The sequence below is a fragment of the Caretta caretta genome, chromosome 1 (genome assembly GCF_965140235.1).
Source record: "Caretta caretta isolate rCarCar2 chromosome 1, rCarCar1.hap1, whole genome shotgun sequence".
In the NCBI taxonomy this organism is placed as follows: Eukaryota; Metazoa; Chordata; order Testudines; family Cheloniidae; genus Caretta; species Caretta caretta.
In genome coordinates this window covers 265,880,290-265,901,210 of record NC_134206.1, presented here as the reverse complement: position 1 = coordinate 265,901,210, position 20,921 = coordinate 265,880,290, and the positions used below count along the sequence as shown (strand labels likewise).

The following is a 20,921-nucleotide window of genomic DNA, read 5'->3' as shown; positions in this document are numbered from 1 at the left end:
GATCACGCGCTGGGAAAACAGCAGAGGCGCTGCAGGGCAAAGGCTCCCAACCAGGGCACCGAGCACAGCCTGGGGGCAGAAGCTGCGCGAGAGCCGAGGCGGCGAGCAGGGCGCGTGACAGCATGAGGGGCGGGGCAGGGGGCGAGGGGAGCTCAGAGAAGGTCACGCAGCCTGGTAACCCCGGGAGCCGGAGGCGGGGCATAAGCAGCCCCGCCCCCAGCCCGTCAGCGCCCGCCGGCCCGCGCAGCCTCGCGGCGTGTCCAGAGCTGGGACACGCCCCCTCCTCCGCTGTTACCGCCCCTTTCCACTGCAGCCTCACGTGATCCCCCTCTCGGGCGACTGGGCTAATAGTCGGCAGAGCCCGCTTCCCTCCTTCCGCCGCACCATCGAGCCTGAGGAGGTCTGTTCTAGAGCGGCCCGAGGAGGGCGACGCTCCGGCGGCCGATTTCCGGCACCTCTAAGACTCTCGCGCCCAACTGGTGGTTCCGGGGCGGAAGTGGCGCGCGAGTCCCGCCCGCGACCATTCAAGATGGCGGCGATGCCGAAGAGGCGAGGAGCTGGGGGTACAGCGTAGAAACCACCGCCCCGCAGCGAGGCAGAGGAGCTCGGCTCCCGCCCTTCAGAGGGGTGAGAGGAGCAGAGTAGGGTGGGAGACCGACCGACCGCTCGCTGGCGGTGCTCCTGCGGGTCCCTGGGCTGCTTCTCTGCCCTCGTCTTTCTCCCCCTCCCCCTCTCGGGGGAGAGGAGCAGCCCAGGGACTTGCCGGGCCGCGGGGGAGAGAGGGGGAGGGGGTGTTATCGCGGAGCTGTAGGAGGTGGGGTTCTGCCGGCCCCCAGGCGCACACAGGCCCGGCCCAGGCTGGCGGCTCTGGGAGAAGGAGCCGTAATGCCGGGGAAGTTTTCAGGCGGTGGGAGCCGGGTAGCTAGGGGTGGGGGCAGGTAGCGGCATGAAGCCGGTTGTGGTCAGCAGAGCAAGGGCTTGTTCCCAGCCGCATCTGTGTCTCAGGCTCACTGTTGGCTCGGACCTCATGTCTTGTAGGCCTGGAGTCTGTACAGGGAGGGGGCTCGTACCCAGCTGTCCTGTATCGAGACAAGGTGGGGTTACGGCTACCAACAAGTTAATGGCCCGAGCGTCTGGTGTCCTCAGGGTTTTCGAAGCGGGATGGTGGGGGAGGCGATCTCAGTATTACATACCTGAGAAATGCAGAGTTTGGGTCCCTTATGTGAGAGAGATAAATCTGTTAATTCCCTGCCCTGTAGCGTTCCTGGCTAGAGAAAGAATGGTCTGAGAAATCAAACTCGTGCTGCCTTAACTGTCCATAAGAGATGGCTTATTTTATCAGTGAACACACAATCTAGACTGCTTTAGTTGTAAGCATGGCTGTTATGGCGCTTTATAGCCAGACAGTACAGATAAAAGCATTTTACAAATGCTGAATTAACCAGTATATTGAATGCAATCATTCGTAGCTCTTCAGTAAGGGTCCAATCTGCTCACATACTCAGGGCACCTAATGCCACATTCGTGCACTGCTCAGTACCTTAAGGGCAATCATTTGATTATAATTATCATTACATGGCAGATGATTCGAAGTTTCATTAGACACAAGCTAGCATGTCTTCATATCCAAACTTTATAGCTCCAGATAATCAAATTAGAGCACTTGCATAAAAAGAGGAAAGGTTAGTATGATGACAGATCTTCACACTTTGTACTAGAGACACAATTTATGAAGAAAAATTCTAAATCCAGATGTTCAACAATGCACATTTTTGAGACTCTTCACGTAAAGGAGAGCAGATGATAAACTTGTATCCTTGTGATAGAGAAGTGATTAGTACGGGATGTATGGAAAGAGTGTACAGAGAGGTATACGTGGTAGGCTGCAGCAGGACGATAGAGCTTGTGCAGCCTTAGAATCATAGAATCATAGAATATAAGGGTTGGAAGGGACCCCAGAAGGTCATCTAGTCCAACCCCCTGCTCAAAGCAGGACCAATTCCCAGTTAAATCATCCCAGCCAGGGCTTTGTCAAGCCTGACCTTAAAAACCTCTAAGGAAGGAGATTCTACCACCTCCCTAGGTAACGCATTCCAGTGTTTCACCACCCTCATAGTGAAAAAGTTTTTCCTAATATCCAATCTAAACCTCCCCCACTGTAACTTGAGACCATTACTCCTCGTTCTGTCATCTGCTACCATTGAGAACAGTCTAGAGCCATCCTCTTTGGAACCCCCTTTCAGGTAGTTGAAAACAGCTATCAAATCCCCCCTCATTCTTCTCTTCTGCAGGCTAAACAATCCCAGCTCCCTCAGCCTCTCCTCATAACTCATATGTTCCAGACCCCTAATCATTTTTGTTGCCCTTCGCTGGACTCTCTCCAATTTATCCACATCCTTCTTGAAGTGTGGGGCCCAAAACTGGACACAGTACTCCAGATGAGGCCTCACCAATGTCGAATAGAGGGGAACGATCACGTCCCTCGATCTGCTCGCTATGCCCCTACTTATACATCCCAAAATGCCATTGGACTTCTTGGCAACAAGGGCACACTGCTGACTCATATCCAGCTTCTCGTCCACTGTCACCCCTAGGTCCTTTTCCGCAGAACTGCTGCCTAGCCATTCGGTCCCTAGTCTGTAGCTGTGCATTGGGTTATTCCGTCCTAAGTGCAGGACCCTGCACTTATCCTTATTGAACCTCATCAGATTTCTTTTGGCCCAATCCTCCAATTTGTCTAGGTCCCTCTGTATCCTATCCCTCCCCTCCAGCGTATCTACCACTCCTCCCAGTTTAGTATCATCCGCAAATTTGCTGAGAGTGCAATCCACACCATCCTCCAGATCATTTATGAAGATATTGAACAAAACCGGCCCCAGGACTGACCCTTGGGGCACACCACTTGATACCGGCTGCCAACTAGACATGGAGCCATTGATCACTACCCGTTGAGCCCGACAATCTAGCCAGCTTTCTACCCACCTTGTAGTGCATTCATCCAGCCCATACTTCCTTAACTTGCTGACAAGAATACTGTGGGAGACCATGTCAAAAGCTTTGCTAAAGTCAAGAAACAATACATCCACTGCTTTCCCTTCATCCACAGAACCAGTAATCTCATCATAGAAGGCGATTAGATTAGTCAGGCATGACCTTCCCTTGGTGAATCCATGCTGGCTGTTCCTGATCACTTTCCTCTCATGCAAGTGCTTCAGGATTGATTCTTTGAGGAACTGCTCCATGATTTTTCCAGGGACTGAAGTGAGGCTCACTGGCCTGTAGTTCCCAGGATCCTCCTTCTTCCCTTTTTTAAAGATTGGCACTACATTAGCCTTTTTCCAGTCATCCGGGACTTCCCCGGTTCGCCACGAGTTTTCAAAGATAATGGCCAATGGCTCTGCAATCACAGCCGCCAGTTCCTTCAGCACTCTCGGCACCTTAGATTCAACTGGATGTCATGTTTCCATTTGGATAGTTGTTTAATGGAACACACTAACTTTTGAACATCGGATCAATTCTAAAATTTCAAAGAATGTTCTAGATATCAGTGGGCAGAAGAACACTATTGATTTTGAGGAAGGGGAAAGGGGACATGCAGAGATTCTGCCATTGATTTAGCAGAGCTGCCCACAGCTTCAGGTACCTCTGTAGTTGTTTACAGATTAAATAACTCATCGATGAAGCTAACACCTTGCAACATAACAATACGCCATCTCTTCTCTGTCCATCCTCCCAATAGAATTTGATGTTGACATCCTGAGTGATTTATCTCCCAGACAAGAAGAAGAGCAGTAATAAAGGGGGGAGAGTAGGGGGACACAGAGCCGTGGCATGTAGGCCAGTGGAGAAGAACTGTGCAAAGAAGGGGGAACCCTGTTATGAGGGAAGGGGGAACGTGGGACACAGAACTCCTGGAATGGGGGTGAAATGGGAGATCACACTGAACCCCTGGTGAGGGGGAGAATCGAGAACCCTGCAGTGGGAGGATTGGACGGCACTTGGAGATCCTGTCATGAGGTTGGGAGTGTTTCAGGGAGTCCCTGAAATAGAAAGGGATGAGATGATGGCATACAAGGAGTTGGTGCAAGGGGAGAGGGAGGAATGCAAGGAGCCCCTGGTGTTTGCAAGGAGCTCTGCCCTACAAGTCTGCTCAGGCCTACTGCCTGAACCCAGCTGACCAAGCCCTAGAGGATTGAGTAATTTTCCAACCCAACCCTGACATTCGTCCCCAAACCTGAATCAGCCCTGCTGTTCTCCTCCTGCCCATGCTGTTGGAGCTGCAGCAGCTGTGGGCCATCCTGCTGCAGTGTGTGAGCTGCAGAATGACAGGCACTTGGACTGTTCAGCATGCTCACTTTGCAGTTCACACAGTGCAGCGAGATGGTGGTGGCCACCAGGAGCAGAGCATGCAGCCGCTGCTGTGCTGACCCCATTGCAGAGCAGACATGAGCCCAGGAGGGTCTGGCTGTTTTCACACCCGACCTGGGCCTGACACTTGTAGTTGTGTTGGGCTTAGGTTGAGTTGTAGGGCTCTACTCTGATTACAGAAGCAACAAAGTGTGCAAAACCCTAGTAAATACATTATACTTTTCATTTGCTTATTGAAATGAATGAGATGCAGTAGTCATTTGCTGACAAAATGGTGTGTTTGTGCAGCTTTGTATGTTTGCCTGAGTTTGCAGTGGCATTCTGTACATTCTTGAGAGCTGGGATTTAGGGAGGCGATAGACATTTGAGTTTCTGGGAAAACAAGCACTAATGCGGGGGGAAGAGAAGGAATTGGAGTATGCAGACTACTACATATGGCGTGTGATGTGGCTTTTTCTTTTTCAGGTGTCTTTTTTTTTTTTCCCCCTGGTTTAAAGAAGCAATAAAAAAAATTGGTCAAAATGGGGCGGAGATCAACATCCTCCACCAAGAGTGGGAAGTTCATGAACCCTACAGACCAGGCCCGTAAGTATCCACTAAATTTCTTTTTGTAAGCATGGTTAATTCATCTGAGATAAAGATGGGAATGAAAGCTGGTTGGGAGTCAGGTCAGATTCCACAAGCATTGTGTAGTTAGAGGAGGAAACGACTACACATATCTATTCCTCCTGTATTAATGTAATTACTAAAATTCTGATGGTCAGATAAGCATCTCGAAACAAGCAAAAAGATCAACTCTCACTATCAAGTACTTCAGCTGGTTATTATTAGCAATGTTCTAAGTTTGTCAAAAATGTAGATTTTTTTAAAAAAAATGTTGTTTCTATTCTGTACATAGAATATTTCAGTTTCTAAGGTGTTAATCATTTAGTGAGCATTAAATTCATACGGTCTTGTTTCAAAAAGACTGCTTAGTCCCGAACTTGTTACATCGATTAGGTGGGTGTGTATAGAAATATCTCTGCTTTTGGAGGAGTGGGGTTGCCAGTATGGCCATCTGTTGTCGTCTTTCTTCTGTAATGGGTATGAAATATGATTGTTTCTAATCGAATATCCAAGACTGTAAAAGTGGGGGTGGATAAAATTTGGCTTTTTGATCACAAGCTGTTAAGAAACAGGACTCCAGTAGTCATTTCTCTCCTCTGCAGGAAAGGAGGCCCGGAAGAGGGAGCTGAAGAAGGTAAGACGCTATTACCATCCTTAAGAACACCTGGCTAACACCATTCTAATATGCATCACATTCCCAACTGTTATGGGCTTGAGACAATAGGTAGAATCCAGACTTTATGGTTGGCTCCTCAGGAGTCACTTTCTTTCTGTGGAAGATGTTGTCTGACCAATTAATTTAAAGGAATGTTGCAGCCGGGATCAAGTGGAGTGCCCCAAGGGTTGGTCCTGGGGCCGGTTTTGTTTAATACGTTCATTAGTGATCTGGAAGATGGTGTGGATTGTACCCTCAGCAAGTTTACAGATGGCACTAAACTGGGAGGAGTGGTAGATATGTTGGAGAGTAGGGATAGGATAGAGAGGGACCCAGACAAATTAGAGGATTGGGCCAAAAGAAATCTGATGAGGTTCAATAAGGAAAAGTGCAGGGTCCTGCACTTAGGACGGAAGAATCCCATGCACTGTTAAAAGACTAGGGACTGAGTGGCTAGGCAGCAGTTCTGCAGAAAAGGACCTAGGGGTTACAGTGGACGAGAAGCTGGATATAAGTAAACAGTGTGCCCTTGATGCCAAGAAGGCTAACGGCATTTTGGGGCTGTATAAGTAGGAGCATTGCCAGCAGATCGAGGGACGTGATCATTCCCCTCTATTCGGCATTAGTGAGGCCTCATCTGGAGTACTGTATCCAGTTTTGGGCCCCACGCTACAAGAAGGATGGGGAAAAATTTGAGAGAGTCCTGTGGAGGGCAACAAAAATTTGTAGGGGGCTGGAGTGCATGACTTATGAGGAGATGCTGAGGGAACTGGGATTATTCAGTCTGCAGAAGAGACGAATGAGGGGGGATTTGATAGCTGCTTTCAGCTACGTGAAAGTGGGTTCCAAAGAGGATGGAGCTAGACTGTTCTTGGTGGTACCAGATGACAAAACAAGGAGTAATGGTCTCAAGTTGCAGTGAGGGAAGTTTAAGTTGGATATTAGGAAAAACTTTTTCGTTAGTAGGGTGGTGAAGCACTGGAATGCGTTACCTAGGGAGGTGGTGGAATCTCCTTCCTTTGAGGTTTTTAAGGTCAGGCTTGACAAAGCCCTGGCTGGGATGATTTAGTTGGGGATTGGTCCTCCTTTGAGCAGGGGGTTGGACTAGATGACCTCCTGAGGTCCCTTCCAGCCCTGATATTCTGTGATTCAATGGTTCTCATCCAAGGGTATGCATACCCTTGGGGGTACACAGAGGTCTTCCGGGGGTACATCAACTCATCTAGATATTTGCTTAGTTTTACAACAGGCTACATAAAAAGCACTAGCAAAGTCAGTACAAACTAAAATTTCATAACAGACAATGACTTGTTTATATTGCAGTGAAATGTAAGTACAATATTTAGATTCCAGTTGATTTATTTTATAATTATATGGTAAAAATGGGAAAGTCAGCAATTTTTCAGTAATAATGTGCTGTGACACTTGTATTTTTATGTCTGATTTTCTAAGCAAGTAGTTTTTAAGTGAGGGAACTTGGGGGTATGTAAGACACATCAGATTCCTGAAAGGGGTACAGTAGTCTGGAAAGATTCAGAGCCACTGCTTAACTCACTTTTAAAATGGACCATATAGGGTGGTGTGGAGTGATTAACGTTTGTAAAGCACTTTGAAAAGAACGGATGAATTTATTTCTCTTTCCTGGGGGAGTTCTTTGAACACATTTAGAAGTCCCAGAAACTTGAACTACAAAGAGAAATGTGTGATACCATAGATTATATCTGTTCCCCTGTTTATCCTAGAACAACAGCACTATTCCTAATTCTTTATTCTCTGACCTTCTCAGAACAAGAAGCAGCGGATGATGGTACGAGCAGCTGTACTTAAGATGAAAGATCCCAAACAGATCATTCGGGACATGGAAAAATTGGATGAGATGGGTGAGTGGGTACCATCTAGAGGGACTTGCATTTAGAGTGAGAGGAGAGATGGAAGGATCTGATAAGATGGGAGGTGAGAATTGAGAGATGGGACAAGATGGGTTTAGGGGTTAATGGAGGGACTACGTGGGTTGTAACTGCAGAAACTTACCAAATACTGGCTTTTGCTTGTTAGAAGGATTGGAGAAGGAAAGTGGGTAAATGGTTCTTGGAACGGGAATAGATGATGAAGTTTTTCAAGGTAATTGGATATTGGAGAATTTTGGATGGCTAGACGTTCCTTTGGAAGACAGAAGGATAGACATATTGTCTCTAATTGCTGTGAAAAAGGAGACAACCCTTTTAAGGCTCTGGAGACCTGATGGAAAGCTGATTCAGATAGTCACTGTCATTGTCACCAGAGGTTGCTATATTGAACGTGTGCAGTTTATGCAGTTGGGTAATCATGGCTTCTGTTGCAAGTCTCCCCTATAATTTCCTTTTTGGAATTGTTTGTTGCCTTGGTCCTACTCTCCCGGATCAGAGTTTAACCCAGTACAGCAGCCACAACTTAATGAGAAGGTGCTGAAGGACAAGCGTAAGAAGCTGCGTGAGACCTTTGAGCGAATTCTGCGGCTCTACGAGAAGGAGAATCCTGACATCTACAAAGAACTGCGCAAGCTGGAAGTGGAGTATGAGCAGAAGAGATCGCAGCTCAGCCAATACTTCGATGCTGTCAAGGTAACATTGTTGCATACTTGGTCCTCAGTCCCTGCCATGTTGAGTATTTTCAGCAAGCTGCATACCGTGCACCTTGGCTGCCTCCTCAGGCATAGTACTTCAGCAGGGACATGATGAATCATCAATATGTCCTCAGCATCCCTGTGATGTGCTATATTTACAGGGAAGGATGGTTTTGGAATGGTTTTACAATGGAAGCCCTAACTATCTTGCATACCCTGGCTTGTGAGATATGTCTTTTGGAACATGAGTGAAGCTAATTTTGTTTAAAAACCCTCTTAAGTTTGTATGCATGTAATTTGTGTCTCTCGGCATTTATTTATAAGTGTTTCTGCTGTAGTATCTGAGTCCCTAAGCTCTGTCCCAGTCAACTATAAATCCTTCCTATAATGAATGCTTCCCAGATACTCTGGAAGGACATGGTGTTCTTGCCTACAGTATATCTTTGTTTGGGAACTAAGGGCATGTCTACACTAAAAACTTAAGTTGACCTATATTAGGTTGACTTATAGCCACCACAGTAATTACAGTGGTGTTTCATACCCACACTACCCTCCTTCAGTCAGTGGTGTGCATCCTCGCCAGGACCGCTTCCACCAACCTAATGCAGTATGGGGAGCTGAGAGTCGGGCTCTGAGCTCCATTTGCAGCTCCCCACTGGGTGCCTGGCTGCCCCACAGGCGCCCCACCAGCTCCACCCCCCCCCTTCCCCCCAAAAACGGTTCTCTGTTCCCTGCTGGGAGCCTCACTATCCCTGGCTCTCAGCTATCAGCTCCCTGCTGGAAGCAGGGCAGCTGCCTGGACTCTGACCACGGAGTCAGGACTCCTGGAGCAGCCCAGCTGGGAGCCTGGGTAGCAGCTCAGCTGGGAGTGGGGAGCCTGGACCCAGGGGGTAGCCTGACTGGAAGAAGGGAGGACAATCTTGTCAATTTCGTGGCTCCAGCACAGAGCCAGACATTGACAAGAAAGACAGCCAACAGCTGATGTAAGTAAGACAGTGTCTACAACAGAGGAGGGCAAACAATGGCCTGCGGGCCACATCCGGCCCTCAGGACCGTCCTGCTCTGCTCCTGAGCTCCCAGTCGGGGAGGCTAGCCCCCGGCCCCTCTCCTGCTGTCCCCCCTCCCCTGCAGCCTCAGTTTGCCACGCTGCCAGCACTCTGGCCTGCTGCTCCTGCTGGTAAGGGCAGTGGCATGGCTGGCTCCAGCAGGTCTGCAAGCTCCTGCTGCTCTGAGCGGCATGATAAGGGGGTGGGGAGCATTGGGGTTGTATAAGGGGCAGAGGGTCCCGGGGAGCAGTCGGGACAGGGAGCGGTTGGATGGGGAGGAGGTTCGGGGGGGGAGGGGAGTGGGGGCGGTCAGGGGACGGGGAACAGGGGCGGTTGGATAGGTGTTGGAGTCCCGGGGGACCTGTCAGGGGGCAGGGCTGTCAGGGGACAGGGAGCAGGGGGTGAGGTCCTGGAGGGGGTGGTTAGGCGTGGGGGTCCCGGGGAGGGCTGGTCAGGGGACAAGGAGTGGGGTGGGGGGTAGGATGGGTCGGGGATTTTGAGGGGGGCAGTTGGGGGTAGGAATTGGGAGGGGGCAGGGGCCAGGCTGTTTGGGGAGGCACAGCCTTCCCTATCTGGCCCTTCACACAGTTTTGCAACCGTGATGTGGCCCACAGGCCAAAATGTTTGCCCACCCCGGTCTACAAGGGGTGTTGTACTAACTGTTTCTGTTAAAGGCTTATGCTTTTCCTGGAGGTGGGGTTATGTCTATGTAGGAGGGCACTTAACATTGGAGGGAGGAAGGTGGCAGTGTGTACACTGACATGGGTCGACATAAACTGCCTTATGTCGACCTAACTGTGGTGTAGACCAGGGCTAAGTATCTTAAGAGGAATATAAGCTTGATCAGGTTTTGATTATTTGAATGGGGAAATGTTTTCCGCTAGCTGAGCTCTGTGTGTTACCTTTGACCAAAGAGGCCTTAATATCTTATGCTCGTGATCTGTTTCTCCAAATGTTCATTCAGGGGTCTAACACAAAGAGTGACATACAAACCAGTTGGACAGGCACCCTTGTAAATAACCATTTTTATGAGGGAAGGAACTGACTCCTTACCCTCTATAGTCTATAAAGTGAGGAGTGTGCATGTGATCCTCTTCCCTCTGCCTCCTAAGAGATTAACCTGTTTGTTGTTTGTATTTCTTGCAGAATGCACAACACGTTGAGGTGGAGAGTATACCCCTGCCAGACATGCCCCATGCCCCCTCCAACATCCTTATACAGGATATCCCCCTACCTGGGGCTCAACCACCTTCTATCCTCAAGAAAACATCAGCCTATGGGTAAGAGGGAAGTGTCATGGAGGGGTAATAAATGCTGAACACCCATGCGTTGCAGGTGGGTATAGAGGGTTGTTGATAGAAGTGATGTTTGGGAGAGGGGAATTGGAAGTTCTGAGGGAGTGATGAATCCTTCGTTCTGTATGTATTTCCCCTCTGTTTTTGCTGTTAAAACCCTTCTTTATGCCTTGGTCATCTCTCATATTGACTCTGATAAGTGTGTCTGGTCTTCCTGCATATCTATTTTTGCACATTAGTCCACCTTAAGCTCCATTGCTAGAGTTCTCTTTTCCCACTGTTCTCACTGCAATACCCCTTTTGGTCGTAAATACTTTCATAGGCTTCTTGTCTGCTGCTGTGTTAAATTCAAGTTTCTATTTCACCTCTTAATCTGGCCTGTGTCTCTCATGTCCTCCTGCTCTCCCTTTCCTCTTACTGATTACTTAGCATCCTTTTATTTGTCAGCTTCATGGTGTCTTCATTTTGCCCCCTATGTTTGCATCAGTTCCCACTTGTCCTTACTCTTCTCCTTCTGTCTTCCTTTAAGCCTATTTCTTCCATAAAGCTTTCTTAACTCTAATATCCATCAGCAGTGTCTCCAAACCCTCCCACCTTTAATTGGTGACCTCTTTTTTTGAGTCAGTTCATAAATTCGTTGGGCAAGGACCATGCCTTACTCTGTTTTTGTAAATTTCTAATGTATTTTCATAGCACTTAGGACAGGAACAGCTGGATCATTGTCTAAATGGTTGTTGTGAAGGTGATTGTGAGGAACTGGGACAGATTTTTGTGTTTATCTCCTTTACACTTTTTTTTTTTAATATCCAGCCCTCCAGTCCGGCCCATTTCTGTACTTCCACCTCCTGGACTTGGCGTTCCACGGTTACCCCCAGGTCGGAAGCCCCCTGGACCTCCTCCAGGGCCTCCCCCACCCCAAGTCCTACAGATGTATGGCCGTAAAGTGGGCTTCACTTTAGAGATGGCCCCTTGGAGGCGAGAGGAAGAGATTTCTTACAGTCCTGACATAGGTAAAAAGCTGCTCCTCCTTTGTCCCAGTCCTCATGTTATCCCTGTACTGGAGATTTACCTTGACTTCTGTCTGCTCTTCCACTGATAGTGCTACGGTGAATGTGGTGTGCACTGGCATTGCCATTGTGACTTAACTGGGAGGAATGTGCAGGCTTGTATTATCTGAGACTGGTTTCTGTAGGTTCACAGAGAATGTTCTTACTGTATGAAAGATTGAAATAACTACAAAGCTTGGCCAAATGATAAGTAAGGTAAGATAAATTTGCAAGTGTTTGAAGGGTGTTGAATCCTCTGAGGTGAAGAACCTGTCTAGATGGTTATAGTTAAGTGGAATGGAATGAAATTGAATAAAGGGGGGAAATGAGACTGGATATCAATAAGCCTTTGCTACTAATAGTTAAATCTCATACACTAGAGAATAATTTCCTAAGGGAAATGATAGAAAACGCCATCATGTGATTGGACAAAACCATCTGAAAAACTGTCCTACTGGGGGAGAGAGAATTTTCCAGTTTAGACTTTTGAGAGCAAAAGTCTCATGTCTCAGATGCGTGCCCTTTGAGTTTTGGAGATAGCATCCTTCATTTAAATGATTATGCTCCTAAACCTCTTGGGAGGTGCTGGTATGCTGCATAATTTAATGTCAGTTAATTTAACATCAGTTACATTTCCTTATCAAATGTCAAAGCTTCAAGTTATAACTTTCAAATACTGGGTTTTACACTAGTGCATTGTTGAATGGGAGAGAAATCTGCCCCCAGGATTGATGGCTGCAAGATTGTGGGATCCCGCATTTTAAAATCTCCCCAGCTAACATCATTCAGAAAAGTTGTGCATGTTCTTTCATTCCCACCCAAAGTGTTTCTCATTAGCACCTGTAGGATTAGTAGCACCAGAAGTTAAACTAATTAGACCGTCCAATTTCATTTAATTCCTACTGGACCTCCATATATTGCATAGTGAAACTAAGTTTATCAGCTTATGCACATAATGGAGTGCTATGTAGACATAACATTAGGACTTGGGGGGCTAGAAAAGGCACAAAGTAGAGTGACCAGAGAACTCAGAAAGGTAGAAATGGATAAAGAGAAATGAACTAGTGAATTTTAGAGTGCAGATATTGTTCAGTAGCCAAAAAAAAAAAGCAATGGTGATAGCTGATTGGACTAGTAACAAAACAACCTCAGATAAGATCTCCATCCTAGAGTTTATTTTACCCTCCTTTTGTTCCCCTCTCCCCATTCCTAGATAGCGAAATGAAATTACTGTGTTCTATCAGAAATAGAACTAGTTAACTCTCCACTTGGAAGGGGATCTGAAAGGATAATTGCTAGACAATGTATTTCCGTTCCTCTCTGGAATGGAGTTTGGAATGGGTTCTGTAACTTTAGAAATAAACCTAAGATGACATATATTCTCATTCTTCCATGCTGGTGTGCTTTGGTTCCTGATATTCTGCTCTTCTTCTCAGGTCAGCGAGGGCACGATGATGATGCCTCCAGTACCAGTGAAGATGAAGGGTATCCTGAGGACATGGATCAAGACAGGCATGATGACAGTAGTGATGACAGTGATAGTGACAGATCAGATGCAGACAGCGAAGGCGATGAATTCCTGCATCGTGACAATGAAAATGAAAGGGAGGGTGAAGACAAGAAATCAGGTTTGTGTGGTGGGAACTCCACTTCATTATTGTCTGAAAAGTGACAGAAAATAGGACTACATCATAGTCTGAAAAGTGACGCTCTTATTTCTGTTTGTTCTGTAGTCATGAGGCTGAAAGGAGAGCAAACTGAATTCTGTTCTGGCTCAACTAACTAAATTATTACCTAAGTTCCTATTACAGAATTTTTATTACTGCTGATAAATGAGTCAGAAAGCACCCAGCTGGAATTTGAGATTCCAGGCTGAGGTTGCAACATTAGTATTCAAATTTATCTGCTTTGTTAGAATATATACACACTTGACCTGGAGCATTCAGTCAGAAACAAGGAACTCCACAATGCAATTTTTAGTTCCATGTCAGAGTAGAACCACACTTTAATGACTTGAGACTTTTCAAAAGAACTGTACAAGATACATAACTGAATTTCAGGCTTATCAAAGACAGTCTACTTCACTCACTGTAGAAGAGCATCAACCATCCATTCAACTATTTGAGTGGAAGTCAGGAACACTGTTTATTTGAAACTGATGGTAATTTTAGGTTAGCAGAATGTAATAAGGCAAATAACACCGATGTTATGTTACCATTTTGAAAAGAGTCACAAGATATTTAATTTGCTATCCACATCAAATAACTTTTCTTGTATATATTTGATCTCTCCCTTTTTCCCTGTGCTTATCTCTGCAGGGCTTAGTGTGCGGTTTGCCGACATGCCTGGGAAGTCACGGAAAAAGAAAAAGAACATGAAGGAACTGACTCCACTTCAGGCTATGATGTTGCGAATGGCAGGTGAGAACATAAATTCCCTAGCTAGTAAACAAAATATTTAGCTTTTTTTAAAAAAAAATGTTTTTGCTTGCTTCATTTCTCAACCTTAATGAAGATAACTTAGACTAATGAAACATTAATATTTGTTTTTAAGGGGAGTAAGGAGGTGAGGAGAACTTAAAACTGAGTTGCTGTTTAAGTAATATATCTCTTGAGGCAACTTTACTATGTTCTCAATATTCTAAAGCCTTTCAGGATTAAGATGCCCATAAAAGATGCTGCTTCAGATGTATAAAGGTAACCTCATAACTTCATCTACAATAAGATGTCTTTCTCCAGACTTGAGCTCGTTTTTCCTTCCTCATTAAGAACTGCACTTGTGTCAGCTGTTTCACTTGTCTGCTCATATAAAATCACCTTTTTTTAAAAAAGTGAAAGTTTTTTTTACTTTTGTATAATTCAAAGGGCTAAACCAATTTTCCATGGGTTTCCCCCTAAAAATCCCCAAACTGTAGCTGTGTGAAGTTATGCAAGAGAAATTTCAGCTCAGAAGGAATTGTTAACCCCTGAAAATATGGGGTTGTTATGGCACAGCCTTCTGTGCTCCATGGTAGTGCTGCCAGCGAGAGCTGTACTGTGTTCCTGTTACCTATTTTATATAGTAGCTAAATGAGGCCAGTTTCTTCCCTCCTCCCCATCGCCTTTTTGTGGGGGAGGAGATGATCCTCCATCTCAAGTTTTTCTATGGTGCGTATTTATAAATGTATCTTGTCTTTTCTGTATCTTCAGGTCAGGAAATCCCCGAGGAGGGGCGAGAAGTGGAGGAATATTCGGAAGAGGAGGAAGAAGAGGATGAAGATGATTCTGAATCTGAAGAGACACCACAGCAGCAACGCAAGGAGGAGTCTCGTCCAGAGACGGGGTCATCATCTACTACACCCTCTCAGCCACAGCAACAGCAGCAACCACCACCACAGCCTGTTCCTCCAACTCAGCTACAGGCACCGCCCATGACTGGGCCTCCCCCTCTGGGACCACCTCCTGCCCCTCCCCTGAGGCCTCCAGGACCACCTACTGGTCTTCCTCCTGGTCCTCCACCAGGTGAACACTTAGCGTATTTTTGTTTAAATTAACTTGCAGCTGCTGAAAGGTGTTAGGTTCCAATCCCAATCCTGCAGACCAAGAGTTGGCTTGTTATTCTCTGACCAGCTATAGTGGCAGTGCAGGCTTCCCTTAAACTGTCCTTTGAATGTGTTTCAACCCTTACCTGGAGAGGGAAACATACTTACGTGAAGAAAATTTGATACCATTCTTATTCAGTAGTAGTAAGCCAGATGGCCAATTAGTGCCTGTTCCGATGTTGGTTTTGCAATGTAAGCACCTATTTTACCTGCAACTGGAGGGAGACAGCGACTTATTTCACATAGATCAGTGAGGAATGATTTGGTCACTACCTATCATGAGAGGAAAGTGATCAGGAACAGTCAGCATGGATTCACCAAGGGAAGGTCATGCCTGACTAATCTAATCGCCTTCTATGATGAGATTACTGGTTCTGTGGATGAAGGGAAAGCAGAGGATGTATTGTTTCTTGACTTTAGCAAAGCTTTTGACACGGTCTCCCACAGTATTCTTGTCAGCAAGTTAAGGAAGTATGGGCTGGATGAATGGACTATAAGGTGGGTAGAAAGTTGGCTAGATTGTCTGGCTCAGCGGATAGTGATCAATGGCTCCATGTCTAGTTGGCAGCCGGTGTCAAGTGGAGTGCCCCCGAGGTTGGTCCTGGGGCCGGTTTTGTTCAATATCTTCATAAATGATCTGGAGGATGGTGTGGATTGCACTCTCAGCAAATTTGCGGATGATACTAAACTAGGAGGAGTGGTAGATACGCTGGAGGGCAGGGATAGGATACAGAGGGACCTAGACAAATTGGAGGATTGGGCCAAAAAAAATCTGATGAGGTTCAATAAGGATAAGTGCAGGGTCCTGCACTTAGGACGGAAGAACCCAATGCACCGCTACAGACTAGGGACCGAATGGCTAGGCAGCAGTTCTGCGGAAAAGGACCTAGGGGTGACAGTGGACGAGAAGCTGGATATGAGTCAGCAGTGTGACCTTGTTGCCAAGAAGGCCAATGGCATTTTGGGATGTATAAGTAGGGGCATAGCGAGCAGATCGAGGGACGTGATCGTCCCCCTCTATTCGACATTGGTGAGGCCTCATCTGGAGTACTGTGTCCAGTTTTGGGCCCCACACTACAAGAAGGATGTGGAGAAATTGGAGAGAGTCCAGCGAAGGGCAACAAAAATGATTAGGGGGCTGGAACACATGACTTATGAGGAGAGGCTGAGGGAACTGGGATTGTTTAGTCTGCAGAAGAGAAGAATGAGGGGGGATTTGATAGCTGCTTTCAACTACCTGAGAGGTGGTTCCAGAGAGGATGGTTCTAGACTATTCTCAGTGGTAGAAGAGGACAGGACAAGGGGTAATGGTCTCAAGTTACAGTGGGGGAGGTTTAGGTTGGATATTAGGAAAAACTTTTTCACTAGGAGGGTGGTGAAACACAGGAATGCGTTACCTAGGGAGGTGGTAGAATCTCCTTCCTTAGAAGTTTTTGAGGTCAGGCTTGACAAAGCCCTGGCTGGGATGATTTAATTGGGGATCCGTCCTGCTTTGAGCAGGGGGTTGGACTAGTTGACCTCCTGAGGTCCCTTCCAACCCTGATATTCTATGATTCTATCTGAACTGGATTGCAGAAATTAGCCTAAAAATTAAAATCTCTGTAACCTGTTCTCTAGCCATCTAATTTCATTAAATAGAATATTGGCTTTGATAGAGTTAGTATATCTAGAACAGTATATAACATGAGCCCAGTGCTATTCCTGTGCACACATACAATGAATAACAAACATGATGTTAATAAGTAAATATAAGGCATGTCCTTCAGTTCTGCTCTTCTCACCCTCCCTAAAACAAAAAAACCCCAAACCCACAACAGCCCTACACTTTTACTGTTTCCATGAAATCAACAAAGTCTGACTCTACCAGGACAGTGGGGGAAGCAGATTCCAGAGTGAAAGGTCTTACGTTGAAGTCGTTATCTTCAGTTTTTTAAATTTAGGCATTGTTGACTCATTCGCTGTTCTCTCAAATGTCACTGCAGCACATGGTGGGGAGAGAGTCTCGCAGACAGCTACTGGGTAGGGCTGCAGATTCCTCATGAAAAGGAAGTGGGGTACTAGAATACATCGTCTTGGGAGTGTGGTGTGATATGGATCACTTGAAAGTCTCTGTAAACAATATCTGTACAGGAGAAATAGGATTTCCCCTTTTGCCAATCTGTGATGTTGCCACAATAGAGGAAAGGACACTTTTTATGCAACTGTGGAATTTGATACTGCAGTATATTAACTCATTAAATTTCCAAAAAGTGATTTATTTTATATGAGCAACGATCTCTTCAGTGACAGTCCTTAAGATCCGTGAGGCTGCCAGGTTTAGTTCTTCTGCTTCAAGACAAAAGCTGACCACTTGGGATCAGGAAGTAAATACCCTCCATCCTAATATATTGCGCAGTCAGTTACATCAAGAAGAAAGCATAAAATCCCCACAAGTAACTGGCTTTCACAATTGCCAAAGAGGCACTACCAGACTGGATAAAACATTGGTAAAATCTGGTAATGTCATTTTGACAGGATTATAGGTGTTAACGTAATCTTGACACATTTTTCAAACGGGAAATCTCTGATGACTCTGGTTCAGGGACCAGCTTCTCAAAGTGATTCTTTCAAATACCTGCACGTTGGAAAGATCACGTCAGCATGTTGTGTTCTTGGGAATACAGCTCAGCACTGGAGCCTCTCCAGGGACAACTGTGGTGAGAAGAGAGAGAAGTGACTTGGCTTGAACAGCCAAGACACCACATTGTCTGTGCCTACACTACGAGTTAGGGGTGTGACTCTCCTGCTCATGAATACATATTAGTGTTAGTGCTCATCGAGCTCGTGGAAAATAGCAGTGTAGCTGTGATAACATAGGTAGTGGCAGTGGAGGCAGGAAGGAGCTGTGCTGAGTACAAACCTGCCTGAAACTGGTAGATATGTGCTCAGCCATTCCTCTGCTACTTATGCTACCATGGCTACACTACTGTTTATGCTTTCACTAGCTCAATGAGAGCAAGCGTCAATATCTGTACACATAGTATAGGCATAGCCTTTGTATAAGGGGTTAAGAAACCATAAGACGAGAAGATCAGTTATGTAGAGGGTTGGCTGATATTGGAGACCGCTCCCCTTAATCAGGTGCTGTTTGATATTACATGATGCAATGTTTTTCTGCCCATGAGTTAAGTTGCCTTTGTTTTGTGTGTATATTTTTCAGGGGCTCCTCCATTCCTGAGACCTCCAGGATTGCCAGGTCTGCGTGGGCCTTTACCACGACTCTTACCACCTGGACCTCCTCCTGGTCGGCCCCCCGGTCCTCCACCAGGCCCACCTCCAGGTCTGCCACCCGGCCCACCCCCACGTGGACCCCCACCTCGTTTGCCACCTCCAGCACCACCAGGTAAATTTTTCTGCTTCCTTATTATATGTATTTCATTTTAAACTTTCCCACTGGTGCTTGAGTTAGTACATGTGGTATGGGGAAACATTCCTCCCCAGTACCCTGGCCTCAGACAATCCCATGCTACTTATGTGCCTACATTCAGGCTACATTACTACAAGCACGGCACTGGGTGGCGTAACCTGTTCCCCTCCATTGCAGGTCCCTTGGAGTTGTTACTTTCCGTTTAACGACAATGACTAAGTCCCTGCTGTTCTTGTACCTGGAGGTCTGAATTCCCGTTATGTCAGAATTTGTTTTCATTGTACTATATCACAGATCTGTTCCAGATTGCCTCTTGTGTTGACCTCCCTGTTAGAATTCACATTATTATTTGTATTTTCTTGGGGCCTAGGAGCCCCAGTCATAGACCAGGACCTCATTATGCTAGGCTATGTACAAACACAGAACAAAAGGACAGTCCCTGCAGCTGTCCACTCCTGAAGCAGGGACTATTTACGCCCCACTGGTCACATGCTGCTGATAGTTCTGAAATTCTTATACACATGATGGGAGGTTGTCCATTGTGCTCTAGCATTGGATATATATATAGCAATTCAAGGGAGGGGAATACACAGGGGCCTTAACCTCCATACAAAGCCACAGTGCCTGTCTAGAATTTCCTAAACATTCTTCCTGATGGAGAACAATCTGATGCTGAGGGGCTTGAAAACAATTTGTAAGATTACCTTCTGTAAGATTACCTTCTAACTCGGGGGACCTGCCTCCAACTTACGAGCTTTCTCTGGATTGTTTCCAAGTGCTGTTTCTGCTTGCTCAAACTTTCTGTCCCTCCGTCCACAGGTATCCCTCCTCCTCGTCCAGGCATGTTGCGTCCACCTCTGGTGCCTCCACCAGGGCTTTTCCCGCCGGCTCCCATTCCAAACCCAGGGGTGCTGAGTGCCCCACCCAGTCTGATCCAGCGCCCCAAGGCGGATGACACCAGTGGAGCTACCATTGAGAAGAAAGCCACAGCCACAATCAGTGCCAAGCCGCAAATTACCAACCCCAAAGCAGAGATCACCCGCTTTGTGCCCACTGCCCTGCGAGTGCGACGTGAGAATAAGGGGGCTTCTGCTGTCTCCCAGAGAAAACACGATGATGAGCCTGCTCTCCAATTAACCAAAGCAACCCCTAAGGTTGGCTCCTCTGCCCCTGTCTCTGTGCAGACTAAGGATGATGTGTATGAAGCCTTCATGAAGGAAATGGAGGGGCTACTGTGACGTATCCTCATCCCGGTCAACCCTCCTACCTGCTGAGCTCAAATCAGACTACTGTATGGTGGGGAGGTGTATTTCCTGTAATAGACCCAGTTACTGAAGGAGACCACCCCCCTGCCCCATCTTCAGTGTGTGTGTGGGGAGAGGGGTTGCGTGATAGATTATTCCACCTACCCGCAGGTTAACTTACCAACAGGCTCAGAATAGAGACCATTGCAGTCAGGTTCTGGTGGGGGCCTTCCTTTCAGAGCCAGAATTGCCACTTCTGTCCTCTTTGTGGGAGGAGGCTAAAATCCAGAAATGACACTATGATGGAATCTTCCTTGGGCCGGTCTTCTGTTTTGCGGGACACTGGTACTGAAAGACGAGTGTGTCTGGCACTCCCACTGGAACCTTTTCAACCTCTGAATGCTTTGGGTAGGGTGCTAGAATAAACTCCTGAGGTACTGGAAATAAGTTGGCAACATTTCATACACACACCTGGTCATTAAGTTTTTATGTTCCATTTTGGTTGTCTTTTGTAAATATTTTGTAATACTGTGTTTTTAGTTGCAGTGAGATTGATTGATCACTTCCTGCAAGGGGGTTATCAAAAAGGTATTTTGCTGCATATACTTTATGGGAGTTTTGCACCCTGTCCCCTCCAGAGTCAACTTATTGGCTTCCTGCTGACAGGGAAGACTTCAGTGTGTCTCATGAAAACAATAAATGTTTGATGTACTAAAACACTTGTCGTCTTGTGATCTAGTATCTGTATTAATGCAGTTAGGGGAAAGGCTGTGCATAGCTCCTGGGGAGGGATTATTGCACTGAACTTCATGGAAGAAGCACCTGGCTAGATTTTGAATTAAGTACTATCTTTTAAAAAAATGCTTTATGAAGTTGTGAGCAAACATACTGAAACTGTATCTGTCAACACCTGTACTTCGCTGTATCATTTATAACCCTCACTTGTAATTTATAATCAACCTTTGCGGGTGGAACATGTTATTTTGAGACCTAAAATGTGGAGCTCGCAACAGTTAACAAGCTTCTCTGTTTATGCTGGCAAAGCTTCAACTTGCATCAAGCCTAAAATACTT

At 46.3% G+C, this 20,921-nt stretch overlaps 1 protein-coding gene across 1 annotated transcript; it reads left to right on the top strand.

The window, feature by feature from the left end:
• The first annotated feature begins 454 nt into the window (after window positions 1–454).
• On the top strand, window positions 455–20,565 carry WBP11 (WW domain binding protein 11). Its single transcript, XM_048835359.2, has 12 exons — window positions 455–627; window positions 4,834–4,953; window positions 5,577–5,608; window positions 7,416–7,509; window positions 8,033–8,229; window positions 10,424–10,557; window positions 11,383–11,582; window positions 13,055–13,246; window positions 13,937–14,038; window positions 14,807–15,118; window positions 18,398–18,580; window positions 19,424–20,565. Exons 2-12 carry the CDS (start codon window positions 4,890–4,892, stop codon window positions 19,840–19,842), a joined length of 1,929 nt encoding a protein of 642 aa, XP_048691316.1. The 5' UTR covers window positions 455–627; window positions 4,834–4,889; the 3' UTR covers window positions 19,843–20,565.
• Window positions 20,566–20,921: the final 356 nt, after the last annotated feature.

Excerpts from the sequence above, each read along its gene's own strand:
- WBP11 (XM_048835359.2), top strand. The coding sequence starts at position 4,890 with ATGGGGCGGAGATCAACATCCTCCACCAAGAGTGGGAAGTTCATGAAC. Across the intron at positions 5,609-7,415 it reads GGAAGAGGGAGCTGAAGAAG|AACAAGAAGCAGCGGATGAT; the intron begins GTAAGACGCTAT and ends TGACCTTCTCAG. Across the intron at positions 14,039-14,806 it reads TATGATGTTGCGAATGGCAG|GTCAGGAAATCCCCGAGGAG; the intron begins GTGAGAACATAA and ends CTGTATCTTCAG.